The sequence below is a fragment of the Telmatherina bonti genome (genome assembly GCF_933228915.1).
Source record: "Telmatherina bonti genome assembly, chromosome: 8".
Lineage (NCBI taxonomy): Eukaryota > Metazoa > Chordata > Actinopteri > Atheriniformes > Telmatherinidae > Telmatherina > Telmatherina bonti.
The window spans coordinates 22,272,797-22,288,139 of NC_136626.1; the positions used below are offsets into that span (position 1 = coordinate 22,272,797).

At 43.3% G+C, this 15,343-nt stretch overlaps 1 protein-coding gene across 1 annotated transcript; it reads left to right on the forward strand.

Moving 5' to 3' along the window:
- The first annotated feature begins 271 nt into the window (after positions 1-271).
- enc3 (ectodermal-neural cortex 3) lies at positions 272-11,412 on the forward strand. The gene is made up of 4 exons (XM_079245753.1): positions 272-493; positions 1,686-2,720; positions 2,813-3,586; positions 10,038-11,412. Exons 2-3 carry the CDS (start codon positions 1,698-1,700, stop codon positions 3,557-3,559), a joined length of 1,770 nt encoding a protein of 589 aa, XP_079101879.1. The 5' UTR covers positions 272-493; positions 1,686-1,697; the 3' UTR covers positions 3,560-3,586; positions 10,038-11,412.
- The last annotated feature ends 3,931 nt before the right edge of the window (positions 11,413-15,343 follow it).

Genomic DNA, 15,343 nt, shown 5'->3' on the forward strand with positions numbered 1-15,343 from the left:
TTTAGGTTTTTCTCTGTATGAACGTTCATGAGAAAGTAAAACTGAAGTGGTAAGAGGGTGACAAACAGAAGGGCAGGTGTTTCTGGATGATTTATAGCAGTGATTTGCGACAGTAAGGATCCGAGTTAAAAGAGGAGACAAAAGCGTTCCGGTGGCGACGCAGCTCATTGGTCAGCAGCAGCAGGAGTGGGCGTGGTCAGCGTGAACACCACCGCTGCCTCGGTTCCGTCTCTCTTGTTCAGACTCACAGGCTGCGTGGCTCCCACCGACGCTCCGCGTGGAACTGAAGTTTCCACATTTTCCTTGCGCGGACAAAACAAAAGTTGGAGTATAAACAAATGGCGCGTAAGTTTTTGTGCTGTTTAGGACGTAATACAGTTTTAAACTCGGAAAGCGGATTTTTATAAACTGCAGCGCAACTTAAGAAGAAGTCGGCGACGGATCAAGTTGTAGCCGAGATAAAGGCATCCGGGTCGGCCCTGCACCTATCAAGGTAAACATTGGTTGCTTAATGCTCCTAAAGTTACGAGAAAGGAAGATTTGTGCATGTGTGTCGCTTGTTTAACTTCCAACATGTGAGGAGTTTAGTTACAGGCTGTAACTCGGGTCCTTTTTTAAGTCGGATGTTTGTAGCAGCAGCCTGACTGTTTCCAGCCTGATGCTAACTTGGGAGGAAAGTTGAGCGCATGCTGAAAATGCTGACCAGAGTTCCACATTTACTGCACAAAACTAATTGGATTTCACGCCTAGACCCTCCACGGAAGTCCATCGCGCCCCTCCTTTTCTTTCTCTCTTTAACTGGACAGAACAGCCGACTTAAATATATCTTCAATGAAACGACAGGAGCTTTAAAGCGGAACATATTTATGTGGACCTTTCAAAGCAGACGCTCTTTGTTGACTCCTGAGCCTTCACTATTCCTACAGATAATTCTTAAGCTACGGTGACATATCTCCCCAGCTTCTTACATGGTCTCTCAATTTAAATCCATAATTTAAATCATATTATAAGACATCCGCCCACTCAGTTTGGCAGCAGCAAGTCTGCCTAAACCCCGTATGGATGATCAGAGGAGGGATTTTGTTTTGATCTGTTGCAATGAGGTTACATAATTTTTATCCTTAAGCAGCTGGTTTGAGGTGTCACATCATTTGTGGACTTGAAAGCTTTGCCTGTGGCACCATCTTGTATGTGAGCCAGCTGAGGAACAGAGCAAGCTGGCAGGAATTTATTGATTCTCTCTTTGATTGGAAGTGACTCACCACCCCGAGATGTTTATAGGTGGGAGAACAATGTGAATCAAAACACGTACAGGTGTTGCTTTCTGTATTTAATATTACTTACAGAAAGCTGACTTTAGAGAGATGGTGTTGGTGGTCTTTTTTTCCCTCCGGAGCGATGACAGTGGGGTATGTTTTAATGATTGATGGAGTGTGCACTCACTTGCTTTCCGTTAGAGTACTCCCTATCTGATCTCCTTTAATGATGCGAAGTCTGAAGTTCATTTCCGTTGTACTGATCATGTTATATTGGGTTTAATCACAACATGGGAGGAGTGTTACTGGTTGTGTTCACATAAAAGATGCACACATGCATGACCTTCTTGATGTCCATCCTGTCCAGCTCTTATTAAACTCAAACATTGATGTAAAACAGTGGCTCCTTTTTTTTTTGCTGTTTACCAGATCAAAGTCAAGATGTCTGTCAGCAACCACGAAAACAGAAAGTCTCGCTCAAGCTCTGGCTCCATGAACATCCAACTATTCCACAAGACGTCCCACGCCGACAGCTTGCTGACTCAGCTCAACCTGCTGCGCAAACGAAAAGTCTTCACCGATGTTGTGCTGAAAGCTGGCAACCGCTCGTTCCCCTGCCACCGGGCCGTCCTGGCCTCCTGCAGCCGTTACTTTGAGGCCATGTTCAGCGGTGGGCTCAGGGAGAGTCGTGATGCGGATGTTAACTTCCACGACTCCCTCCACCCAGAGGTGCTGGAGCTCCTTCTCGACTACGCATACTCTGCCAGAGTCATCATCAATGAGGAAAATGCAGAGTCGCTCCTTGAAGCCGGAGATATGCTTCAGTTCCACGACATCAGAGATGCAGCAGCAGAGTTTCTAGAAAAGAACCTCCATCCATCTAACTGTCTGGGGATGATGCTGCTGTCGGACGCACACCAGTGCCAGAGACTGTACGAGCTGTCATGGAGGATGTGCCTGGCAAATTTTGCTACGCTCTTCAGGACAGAAGATTTCCTCAGTTTGCCCAGAGACAAAGTCCAGGAGCTAATCCTCAGTGAAGAACTGGAGGTGGAGGATGAGAGCCTGGTGTACGAGGCTGTTATTGACTGGGTCAAAGCGGATATGGAGCGGCGGCACAATGAGCTGCCTGAGCTGCTGCGCTGTGTTCGCCTAGCCCTGCTGCCTGAGTCCTACCTGCTGAAGAACGTTGCTTCAGAGGAGCTTGTGATGTGCCACAAGGTGGGGCGGGAGATCGTTGAAGATGCTGTGCGGTGCAAGATGAGGATCCTTCAGAATGACGGCATTGTAACGGGGTTCTGTGCACGGCCCAGAAAAGTCAGCCAAGCTCTGCTGCTGCTGGGAGGACAGACTTTCATGTGCGACAAAGTCTACATGATCGATAACAAGACCAAGAAGATCACACCGAAAACGGACATCCCCAGCCCCAGGAAAGAGTGCGGCGCCTGTGCCATAGGCTGCAAGGTAAGTGTGTGACGTACACTGCAGTGTGTGCATTTTTAAAAAAATGTTTGGATGATTTTCACAGGTGACGGTTTGGTTCTCTGTGCTTTTAGGTTTATGTTACTGGAGGGCGTGGCTCTGAAAACGGGGCCTCCAAAGATGTCTGGGTTTATGACACACTACACGACGAGTGGTCCAAAGCGGCGCCGATGCTGGTCGCAAGATTTGGACACGGTTCTGCCGAGCTTGACCACATGCTATTCGTCGTGGGAGGACACACGTCTATCTCAGGATCCTTTCCTGCCTCTCCGTCTGTCTCGCTCAAACAGGTTGAGCAGTACGACCCGCAGACCAACAAGTGGACGCTGGTGGCTCCGCTCAGAGAAGGAGTGAGCAATGCTGCCGTCGTTGGTGCCAAAAACAAACTCTTCGCCTTCGGGGGCACTAGTGTCAACAGAGACAAATATCCAAAGGTGCAGTGCTTTGACCCCTGCCAGAATCGGTGGTCCGTGCCGGCTGCTTGTCCGCAGCTGTGGCGGTACACGGCGGCCGCCGTGGTCGGCAACCATGTGGTCGTGATCGGAGGTGACACAGAATTCTCAGCCAGCTCAGCATACCGGTTCAACAGCGAGACGTACCAGTGGTCAAAGTTTGGTGACGTGACAGCGAAACGGATCAGCTGTCACGCGGTGGCATCAGGAAACAGACTATATGTGGTTGGGGGGTACTTTGGGACTCAGAGGTGTAAGACACTAGACTGTTACGATCCATCATCGGACTCCTGGGACAGTGTAACCAGTGTGCCCTACTCTCTCATTCCCACTGCCTTCGTCAGCACATGGAAGTACCTCCCGGCGTAGAGGGCAGTGACTCGCCCAGGATCCCTGGTAAGTGATTATAGTTTCCTTAAATTATCACAAACAACAAAAATGTCTAATATTTTATGATAACATGTGGAAACCATCCTTAAAGACAGAGTGGGTTTAAATTGTAAGACGTAGCTATATAGCTACAAGGTCCCAGGTGGGTGACACTTTGAGGCGGCCACTTCAAAGCCCGACACTGTTGTCACGGTTGCCAGTAGTTGCAGTGGTTATACATTATCTAGTTGCTGTGTGTTGGATAAACATAGTGGAGTTTGGAGAGCAGGAGGAATGTCAGCAGTGCTGATAATTACAAAGCCAGTGCTCCAGTATGAGGCCTCCATCACTGGCGGGAGCGAGGTGGAAAGGCAGAGGGATCAGGTCTGTGCTTGCAGTGCCAAAAGGCAAGTGGGCAGGATGCTCTGCAAGGTCTGACACGAGGGATACATTTTAACCAGGTGTACATTACAAATGAAGGTGTGTCTTCCAGGTGAGCTTGAAAACCCCTGATAGCTTGTTTTTTTGGGATCACAGTATTGGATAATTAAGAGCCCAATAAAATTTTTTGTTCAGGTTTCCATACGTCAGTAACTCTGTCCTTGATAAACTAATGTGTTATCCATTTACAGGATTACAATAGGATTTTATCAGTAACAAATATGTTGTCAGAGCGATTTGTTCAAAGGGAAAACGTCAACTCGGTAATCTTATCAGGAATTCAGAAACATAACAAGAGAAGGAGGTGGAAGCATATCTCGGCATTAAGAAAATGTGATTTACTGACGTGTATCATGCCAAACCACTTAAGAATTGCGAGGCTCAATCTGCCTGAAGGAAGGACAGGTGGCTGTTTTCACAGTTTCGTGTTAGATAAGACATTTCCCTGAGGTGTTTCTTGGTGTTTTGCACAAGGATAGGAAGGGGGAGGCTGGTAGCTGAAGTGGGAAGAGGAAGCGCATTTTGAAGGCATTTGGGAGCTTTGCTGGTTGTTTTTACATGTGCCCTGTGGTTGTAGAACGAGTTTTGAATTTCATGGCATGAGGTCTTTTCTGTGATCTGATTTAAGCAGTGATGCAAGCGACGGAAAATAGTTCAATACAACAAGTTTGCAATAAAAGAACAAGACTGCTGTGTCTCTTTATTGGTTCTGGTGTTTTATCTTTTATAGCGCAGTGAAACTTCAGAAGTCCAGCTGATTAGTTCAGCTTAGTATAATAAGATGACACATCCATGTGTTTTTTTTTCTCCTTTTTTTTATTTATTTATTTTTTATAAAGAACTATGTTTAAGGTGTTCTTCGTCTCTTATTTTGCGTCAGACTCAAAACAGTTTTTTTTTTCTCCGGCAAGGAGTTTAAGAGGAAGCAAGTGAGCGGCAGGGGGCTTATGTGTGGCTTGTGTCTACAGTAAACAGCTAGAGATGATGGAACTGGGGGCTTAGCATTACAAGGCTGCTGTAACCATGGTAGCTGAGGATTTTTTGGTGCCAAGACTGAGACAGTCAGGCTGACTGTGATAGATCAAGGCACCACATCTTAATGAATTCTCACTCTTACGTAGCCACCGGCCACTGCCTTCATGTTTAATCACAGCAGTGATGGGGGAAAAAAAAGCTCAGGTTTCCAGCTCATCAAGTAGACTTCCTTCCGCAACGTTGGCCGCCTCCTTTTTCACCAGAGATGGGATCAGAGAAGGGGTAATGTAGCAAAAGTGACGGAACAACAATATAGACACACTTGTTACCGTTATTCTCTTTTGATTTCTCAAGCATCACCCTTAGGTTACCTGATCTGGACCCCAGTGAGGGTGAGATGGGTAGGGGTCCCAATCAGTTGTCATGCATTGTTTTGAGTTTCTCATTAGAATATAAAGACCGAGACGCTCAGAGAAGCCGAGATAAAGTGAGTAAGACCAGAAGCAGCAAGGCTATATTTTACACGGTTTGGCAGCCGGGGCTAACGCCTGCCTAAAAATACATCGCTCCCAAGGCTGTCAACTTTCAGCTGGGGTTAGAGAGGAGAGCAAGTGCGTGTTTGTGTGTTCCCTTCCCCCTTTTAGTGTTGCTGCTTCTGAAAAAGACCAGTCAGCTGTTCAAGTATTCACTAGTATTATTGTAGGTTTTTTACGCAGTTGTAAAACCGCTTGTTTTCCACTCTTACTACCCTCATACACACATTACTGGCGTCGCCTGGTCTTTAAAGAGCCAGCCAACCTTACTCTAATTTGGGAGGAATGAAGGTGCGGCCTGCATTCCCATTATTAAAGATTTGTCACTGTTGCCTGTATGGGATTACCAGGCCCTCTGCTCTTTTTGTCACCACCTACTGTAGTGTGTTGCCCTTTTTGCATTTCTACCAGATGTGACTAACCGCAGCCTTGAGGGCCGGGCCAGAGCCCACTGCTGATGGAAAAGGATTTGTAAATGTAAAAACGGTTGCGTTTATATTTATTGGGGTCTAGATGAAACCGTTTTCCTCTCAAACTGGCTTAAAACCAGCAGAACTATACCATAATTCATCTCAACAGTCTTAGCAGCCACCATTAGGACTTTTTCATGATACAGCATCAGGGTGTAGTTTGATTAGTTTCTGTTACCAGACGACAGGCAGACAGGATGTAACTGGAGATCCTTGCAAAAGTTTAGCACCCAGTTGCCCCTTTAAACACCAAACTATACCAGCCTCAAAATGCCTGCGATCCACATTTGAGCCTCTGTCCCCTCATTACCCCTCCTCTTCATCTCATTCCTTCCCTTTAGCCAACCCCCTTCTTTGCCTTTAACAACAAAAGAAAACAAAACAGACATAAGCAGCCTTCTCCTTTTCTAACGGCTTTAACCGAAGCTCTTATTAGGTAGGCACAGCTCTGTGATAGAGTACACCTGGACGGGTCAGGGGCCACAGAAGGACTCTTTGGCGGGCTCGTTGTATCCCCAAACAGCTGCTGTAAAATGGAAAGGTCACGACAGGATCAGGGAGGAGGAGTGCAGAGGCCCCAGTCACTCAATACTAATGTTTTATTAATGCCTGGCTGTGAGGGCCACCAGGAACGCAAACTGAATGAGGGTTTTATCGTGGCATCTGTGTACAACAACCTACCCCATCCCGTCCCCACTTTAGCCTCAGATACACACACACACACACTCATGCAGCTAGGGCTAGCACGTGCACACACACCTCATCTTCATTCCCTTGAGTAATCAGTTTGCCACATTACATCCCTCAGCATGGCTGCTTAAATTTGCATAAACCTAATGGAGTTTTTATTGGCCTCTTCTCCACGCCGAGTGCAGCAAAAAGGGAGAAGGAAAGGCGATGCTTAAAATGGCTGAATAATCGCCAAGACTAATTTGATTACACTCTTAAAAAGAGATGAGCTATCATACAGTTACTGGGACCTTTTCAGACAGCCAGCTGGGACGGGATGGAGCGGGTGTCTGTCTGCTAATTAATCTGAATTACGCAACATTTGCTGAAAATCCACTGAAGTGGTGCCCATTCAGTCACAGAGTCGCTCTTTGTTCCAGCCTTGAACTGGAGTTTCTGCAAGGATTTGTCTGTCCAAGCCTCATTATACTATAGAGCCACACCAAGATGGCTCCAATCCCACTGTGGAGACCTTCACGTGTCCCTGGAAACTACTGGAACTCGTGAATTTAGTAACTGGGAGTCTTCTGTTGGTGAATATAGGTGAATTGTAGTTGGTCAATTGTAAGCATGGAGCAAACGTTGTTGCACACATGGGACATTTAAGAAGAGACGGCGTGGCTTTTGGTTTGAGTCTTTAAGGTTAATTGGGCTTCTAGAAGGTGCAGATGTGATCTGTGGGGTAAAAAAAGGTGTGAAAGAAAGTGGGTGTTGATTTAATAGATGTGACCATTTCTTTTGAAATAAAGAATAAAGTTTATCCTTTCTTTTTTTTTTTTTTCTATTTTTCCTTTCTTGTTTTTTTTTTTTTTTTTTTGCTTGTTTGTAGGCTCAAAATGAGTTGGGCTGCACAGACACAGATCAAATCAGCCCAGTTTGTCTGACAGGGCATCCATGCTGAGGGTGTCTGTGTAATCCCAGGCATATAGGTTAGAAAGTGAGGATGAATAAACCGTTTCTGAGTAGTGATCTGCACTTAAATGCAAAGTTTCAATGCAAAGCAGAACACCTGAGTCTGTTCAAACAATTGTAGCCTGAAAGTGGGTAAAAGGTGAACACTGTAACAGACACCGCTCAGTCTTGCATAAACTGTCTCTTTCCTTGTCATATCTAATGGTCTGTTACCAACTGTAAAGGGAAAGAATTTAGTTGAGTCTTTTGTTCAGCAGTTTTTTACTAATTTGTGTTTATTGCGGACCAAAGTCCAGATCATGCTGGAGGCCGGACATCATGCGTGCAGCCTGTTAAAGCCCACTGGCGTTGTGGTGGAGATGAATCATGAATTATGAAGCTACAACTCTTAGGAAAAGGTGTTATATTGTTGTAGTCTAAGCAGCAAAGGATTTCATATCATCATGTGAGAGATCAGACAAGCAGCAGCACAGCTGAGAAAGCTCTGGTTGGTGTCCAATCCGTACAGTGAAACTTTATATCAGCTTCTTGTTGTCCAGCAAGTGCTGCTGCTCTGCTCGGCCTTGCCAGAGTCGTAGGAGTCCTGGTTTGTTTTTTTCTGTTCTTTTCTTTTTAATAGTAATTGTAGTGTTACTATTGTGGATTGGTGACTTTTTGTAACCTTTGGACAAAGGCAGGATTGCTGGCGCAGCTTGTCTTCATTGTGCTACACTGGTTAGGGAATGACAAGGCAAATTTTAAAGACGATCATGCTACAACTTTTTCTAGTTGGTTTAAAGTAAAACTTCTCTTCTTCCTTTGCTAGTCTACAATAGTTTTATATAACTTTCTTCAGTTCTTAAGGTGGAAACAATGTAATTCTAATTCTAAAATGTGCAGAAAAATGCAGAAAGGTTTGGTAATAGAAGGTATAAGCCACTCTCAGTTGTAACTAGCTTGACTGTGTCTTGCTGTTGCTTTTGCACCATAAAGGGGCGTGGCTTATAGGTTCAGTCATTTAAACAGATTTTGTGAACTTTGGATGGTGGTTGAAAAATCAAATCTCACTATCTTTCAAGGCAGAAGAACGATCAGGACGTCTGGCTGAGGTGATAAAGTATTACATGAATAAAGTTGTGTAATGGTGAGTCAGAACATGTATTACTCATCGCAATCACCTCTCCAAATCCAAAGTGAACACAGCACTCTCCTGCTTTTGTATTTTCAGCATCGAAAGCATTTAGGATGAAACTTTACATTGGTTCGCCGGAGTTTCAGACGTCGCTATTAAATTATTTAGATTTTTCAATTTAGCAGCACTGAAACAAGTTTCTTTTTTTTTATTCTGGATTCCACATCTTTGATTAAAGGTATTTATCCCTAAACATTGTTGTGGGTTGATCAGATTACCATGGAGTAGTAATATCTCTGAAACTCGGAGGAGTAAACATGTTTAATGATAAACGGCTCAGGCCGGTTTCTGCCTTGAGGCGATTCAGCTGACAAGGAAGTGAGAGGTATTTTTCACCTGTGTTGTGTAAGCATGTATGCCGGACACCTAACCTTCCATAACTCCCATCAAACACGGTTCCTTTAAAAATATTAAAATTAGGAAGCAGAAAGTATTTTTCCACCAGTTTTTGAAAAATGAGCCTCCACCTTTTTCCTGCAGCACTTTGCTCTGCCTGTGTCCTGCTGACCTGCTTCAGGCACGTTATTCCAACGACAACGGCTTCTGTAGTGTCGGCCATGGCAGTGAGGGCTCATTAGGTTATCCAAACAAACCCCCCCAGCAGAGCCTGAACGTTAAAAGAGTTGCCATCAAAAATATGCAAATTAGAAGCACACACCATGTTTCGGTTTCTCCACCAACCCCCCCAAATATCCAGCGTAACATTCCTCTCCAACAGCAGGCGTGGTGCACTAGCTGCCGAGTTATCTGAGGCTGCAGAGAAAGCCAGAGACGAGAGATTCCAGAGAATTCCTTCCTGTGTTTGTAGTTAAAGGAATTTAGGAGGAAGTGTAAGCATAGAGCGACAGGCCGTAGGAACTATGTATCTGGATTACATAAATGAGCAGATGCTTTTGGAATATGTTTCTATCAAAGCCCAGAGAAGCTTATTTTCACACTACTGTCACCACGCTCAGATATTTATTACCTACAAACATAAATGGCTTGAGCAGCTTAATCCCACATGGCGGGAGGACTTGGTTAAATAATGCCCCATCCAGGGGCATTATTAATGCTATGTAGGTTTGCCTGACAAAGTGGCATGGTGATAAACTGGTGTATAGTACGGGGGGCTGAAATTTCCACGTTCCCCTCCATTCCCTGAGAATGTCCACCCTTTGAGTCACGTGTCCTGCCTTCACACAGACTTCTTGTACAGCAGAGTTCACAGGACCTAAACATTAATCTCCTCCTGTCTCTTTCCCCAGATGAGCTATGGCGTCTGGTATGCAGGCATGTGTCTCCCTTCACTGGCTCCAAGGAAGAGGAGGAGGAGGAAGATGAAGAGGAAGGGGGTTTGTGTATTCTCATTGTGGTCCCATCCAGCCCAGTGGACTTTATATTCAGCTGCAGAGATCCGAAGGCCTGGAAACAGCCCAGAGACTGGAAGTCTGCGCCCCTTCCCACCTGATCTGTTTACTCGTACTTTGTGTAACTTTCCCATGCAACCCGCGGCTTGAGTGGGACTTGTTGCCATGCCAACTGCAGGGACCTTGCAGTCATCTCTGCACAGAAACTCACAGGCTTCTCTTTTTCTTCCTCCTGGGGCGAATAAGCTACTGTGACTGTATCAGCCCTGCACTGCTCAGATGACCTACACCACTATCACACACACAGATCATCTCACCAGTATGCCACCAGTTTAACTGGCTGGTTGTTTTACAGGAAGTAAAGCTTTCCTCCTGTTGCGCTTTCTCTCCACTCCTGACACGTTTACTCAGGTGTAAATTGGACAGAAGTGATTAGACCCTTGTGACGCCAGGCGTTTGGAGGAGGAGAGCATACGTTTGTGGAAGTGTATGATTTTCTGCACAGAAACAATCTTTCTAGCTGTATTTTTAGCATTTGGGCTTGGGCTTCCCTCAATTTTGGTGAGCTAAATTTGTACCTTCCTCCGCAACTTAGAAAAAAATCCAAGCTCATGAGAGAGAATGTGGCCCATCAGGGCTGAAGGAGATATTTATCTGTTTCAAGATGTTATTTCAGACGAGTTTTGTCCATTTTGTGTCTCAGGGTTGCGTTTGCTTTTTTTTTTTTTTCTTTCCACATTTTGCCTGCATTTGTTCAAAGAAGGATTGCATCTTTGTTTATTTTTTCCTCTCTCTGAATGTACTATCTTGGTGATAGACAATTTGAAAAAATCTCTGGTTTTAGAAAAATCTCCTTGCATTGATTATATCAGTGGCCGTTACAAAACTTAAATATTGCCAAAACATAAATGGTTTAACTTAATGTTACTCTGTTTTTTAATAACAAAAAGCTAGTTAGCTTTGTAGCTCTTTTTTTTCCCTTTCATCTTTGAATATACCTATAATAGAAGTCCTTTGTGTATAGTTTGTATATTTACATTGTAATTAATGTGTAGATGCATTTGATTTGCACACTTTGTTCAAGGAAACTTCTCAGTGGTCTTAATTTTTGTATCGTTTGTGTTAACCCAACTTGGGTTGTGTGAATAATCAAAGCCTTTTTTGTAGCATCTCTTCAAGTCGCATCGTTCCAAAATCTTCATCCTGGCTCTACAAGTCACCAACATTTTAAAGTTAATGTCAGTTATACAGATGTATGAAGCTATTTCTGATTCAGCCTGTTACTTCTTGTTTATCTGCTCATAAGTGGTCAATAAAAAGGATCTTGTTGAAAAACCTATTCTTTTTGTCCATTTGGGTTTTTTTTTTTTTTTTTTTCAAAGAAGTGCTGGAATTTAGCAGCTCTAGCGTTTTCCAGCATGTACAGCCATGTAGGTACCCTTAACATGCCTGACATAGTGTCCAAGCGCAGGTTAAGAACAGTTTTGGTATTTGGCATAAACACTTCCTCCTATGTGTGTGCTGTGGTGATTCAAACAGTTCTGCTCTAACTTGTACACCTTCTTCATTGCAGCGGCATCACATGATGCTTGCAAACCTTTACATGTTCTAACCTAAATTTTGAGGAGGATTAAGCTCCTCCACACCTCCCCATGCAGTGCTTGTTGAAATGGAAGAACACTCATTTGGATGTTGGGTGGAATGGAGGAGAACCAGCAGAGACCATCATCTCTGAACGTTCTGCCTGCAGGCTCAAAGTTAGAAGATGTTTGGGAAGCTGCTGTAGAAATCTGACATCATGACTTGTCAGAAACTTTCATAATCTTATTTTTTCAACACATTTCGAAGCAAACTGTTCTTTTGGTTATCAGAGATGTGAACTTCAGCACCTGCAGACGGCTTCAAAAGCTTGATAAGAGAGGGTTGATGTGTGATCCTTAACCCTAATCAATATAAATAAACCCCTTAGATAAATGTAATATTCACTATTAAACTTGTTTTTGCATTCAAACAGTGTATGGTGTTTATTTAAAGGTGAGAAACAAGAACTGAAGGCATAAGAAGACTGTTGAGGTGTCACGTTCCTTACTGATCTTTGAAACGTAAGCGCAAAAGTAAACTGTTAAGCGTGACTCGCTTTGTTATGGAAGCAGAACTCCATGACCAGGATGAAAACTTAATTTAGAAAAACCCCTCTATTTCCATACTACTGAGACAAGTTCTAAGAGTTATGTCATTGTCATGAAAAGACCAGGTTATAACTTCTTTAAGATGACATAAGATAAGTTAATGTTACATCATGTTGGCAGGAATGAGAATTCATATTGACTCGAATCAAAACTGTGGATCACTTCCATCCTTCATCAGTTTTTGCTTCCATTTTCCTTCATCTCTGCCTGCATGGAGGTGAAATGAACTGCCTCGATGATGTGTGAGGAAGATGGATGAAGAGATGTCAGTAGATCTTTGTGTGTCAAATAGGGAGGAGGGGAGAAAAAAAAGAACAAAAAGAGCTGCAAGACACCAGAGAATCAGCCAAATCAGTGCTTCATAATTTGCCTGCCAGTTGCTTTCTAACTTATTTTCAATGCAAATGAACATTTCTTCTCATGGCATGAACATGGAAATGTGGGAATAAACACTCTTGGTAAGTCTAAAATGTGGCTTTCAAATGACTTTGGGCTCCAAGTGCATCAACTAACATACGTTTAAATAAAATGATTTGTATTATAAATTACATATAGCCTTCGGGGTCGCCATGAAGCACGTGACACAATGCAAAAGCATTGTTAAATCTTTTCAAAGGCAGCCGGAAAAGCTCAAAGTGCGCCGTTAATTGGATGTCAACAAAAGGCGGCTCTAAAAAAAAAATTTCCCTCTGCAGCTATGACATCATGCCAGTAACGGGCTCTGTCCACTCAAGCATTGTGCTAGTACGCTTACAGGGATTCATCAAAAGGTTAATTTATGGATTTTAAACGCAATGCAGACAAGCATAAAAAGATGAAACAACCATGTCTGAAAGGAAGACCTGGCACCAGCCTGCAGGATGAGCTGGTCATTCAGTGGCTCCCATTGTGATGCAAAATGTGCAAACCAAGTGATTTCAAATAGATCATGCCCACAACACAATTAAACCACAGCGAATAAATAGACTTTTGAAGTCGGACAAAGACAAAAGAACCTCAGAAGCAGCCAAAACAACAACAACAAAAAAGGAGTGGGGTGGCCAAACTGCCATAACAATCTGGATCTGGATTGGAGGTTGCAATGTCTTTGTGTGTGTGTGTGTGTGTGTGTGTGTGTGTGTGTGTGTGTGTGTGTGTGTGTGTGTGTGTGTGTGCGTGTGTGCGTGTGTGTGTGCAAGGAATTTTATGTGCTTCACATGCATATGTGTTTGAGGTCATGTATGTGTAAAGTGGGGAATGAGCTGTACTGCTTCTGGTGAATCTGTAAGAAAGGAAGCAGTGAGGTGGAACAAACACGGACGCTGCTCTCACCTCTCCACCCAAATATCGGCGTGTGTCTGCTGGCCTGAGACCCCCTGCCGAGCCCTTCTGCTTGCCTTGGGCAGGGACACGACTCTCTGATGATGCAAATATCGACCTTCTCTCGCCTTCCCCAGAGGGTCTGAAGGTTGCCTCTAAGAGCTGGCAAAGAAATCCCCACCGTGCAGAAAGGATCAATATGAACCTTCTGGTCACTTCATATCTGATCAAACACAAACACTTCACTAGCAGAAACACACTTTGGTAAATCTGCTGATCTGTGGCCTGTTTCTGAAATGGGCTTTAACAAGTTCTAAGTTTGGTGGTTCAGGACCTTGTGCCATAAAATAGTCATACTCAGTATATCTTGATCCAAGTGCAGAATGAGGTCAAGTCATTGACTTGTGCTTCGCTGAGCACAAAGTAAAATAGTGCAAGTTTATTTCATTAAGTAACAAGTCTGCTTGAGCATAAGTATAGCACATGTACTACAAACTACGTCCTTGCAGTGTACTAAAAAGTATACTTAGTACTTCAACAGACTAAAATGTGAACAACAAGGATGTAAGTGGTGCCATGGCAGTAATACACTACCAGTTAAAAGTTTGGACACACTTTCCACTGGATTTAATGGGAAAAGTGTGTCCAAACTTTTGACTGGTAGTGTGTAGCCAAGATGAGTGTACATGTTGTACTCTGGAAATGTACTTTTGTTACCTTGAAACTACATAATAAAGCATAGTTGTAGAACTAGCCTCAACTGTTTGAACATCAGTTGAAGGGCAAGTTGTGGCACAAGCTGACTATCAAATGTCACGCTGTAGCCAATAAACTTTTCTTTTTTTGTGGCATTTTGCATGAAAAGGGATTTATAAATAAATATTGTAAAATTATTTTGAATTTGACGATGGTGAAATCCTAAATTTGCATACCCCACTTAGAGGAAATAAGGACGTAAAACTATTGGGTTTTTTCTCTGTATTTGACACTGATCAATTACAAGTAATTATTACATATGGAGTTCCTGACAAATATTCCATCTGCTGCATCTTAAACATTAAATTTCTCATGCATTGACAAACGGTTGCCTTGGAAATGTGCTTTACATCACCAATACTGCACAGAAAACTGCCACTTCCAAAAATAATGCAGTGTGATACTCATACATGCGACATGAGATGAATTTGTGGAATATTAAATTAGGCCTGTGATCATTATTCAGATAAATAAAAGACTAAATGGTAAAACAAACGTGCTCAAACAGACAATCATCTGACAATGATGAAATATCTAAAAGAAACATGATCATCCCCTTACACCAAGATTCCTGCAAATATTTTGTGCCGTGATGTTGACTTGTCTTTAAAGAAAAGGACACCCCAGCAATTTAGTTCAATCTGAATGTGCAGCTAAAGAGGATTAACTCTGGGTCTAAACCTGCCAGCGAGCAGGTTAGTCTCACAGAGTATGTTACCATAGTAACTGGCTCAGGCTTCAGCTGCACTCACTCACTGTACACAGGAAAGTGGAAAAAGTTGGTTAATGTAAAAAAAAAAAAAAAATAATTATCTCTCTCTCTCTCTCTCTCTCTCTCTCTCTCTCTCTCTCTCTCTCTCTCTATATATATATATATATATATATATATATATATATATATACACATAGAGAGAGAGAGAGAGAGAGAGAGAGGAGTAAACTAAAAGAAAAGAATGAAGC

What these genes read in the sequence shown, in the direction of transcription:
- enc3 (XM_079245753.1), top strand. Translation starts at nt 1,698, where the DNA reads ATGTCTGTCAGCAACCACGAAAACAGAAAGTCTCGCTCAAGCTCTGGC. An exon ending in CCTGTGCCATAGGCTGCAAG is followed by an intron (nt 2,721 to 2,812) that starts GTAAGTGTGTGA and finishes CTGTGCTTTTAG; the next exon opens with GTTTATGTTACTGGAGGGCG.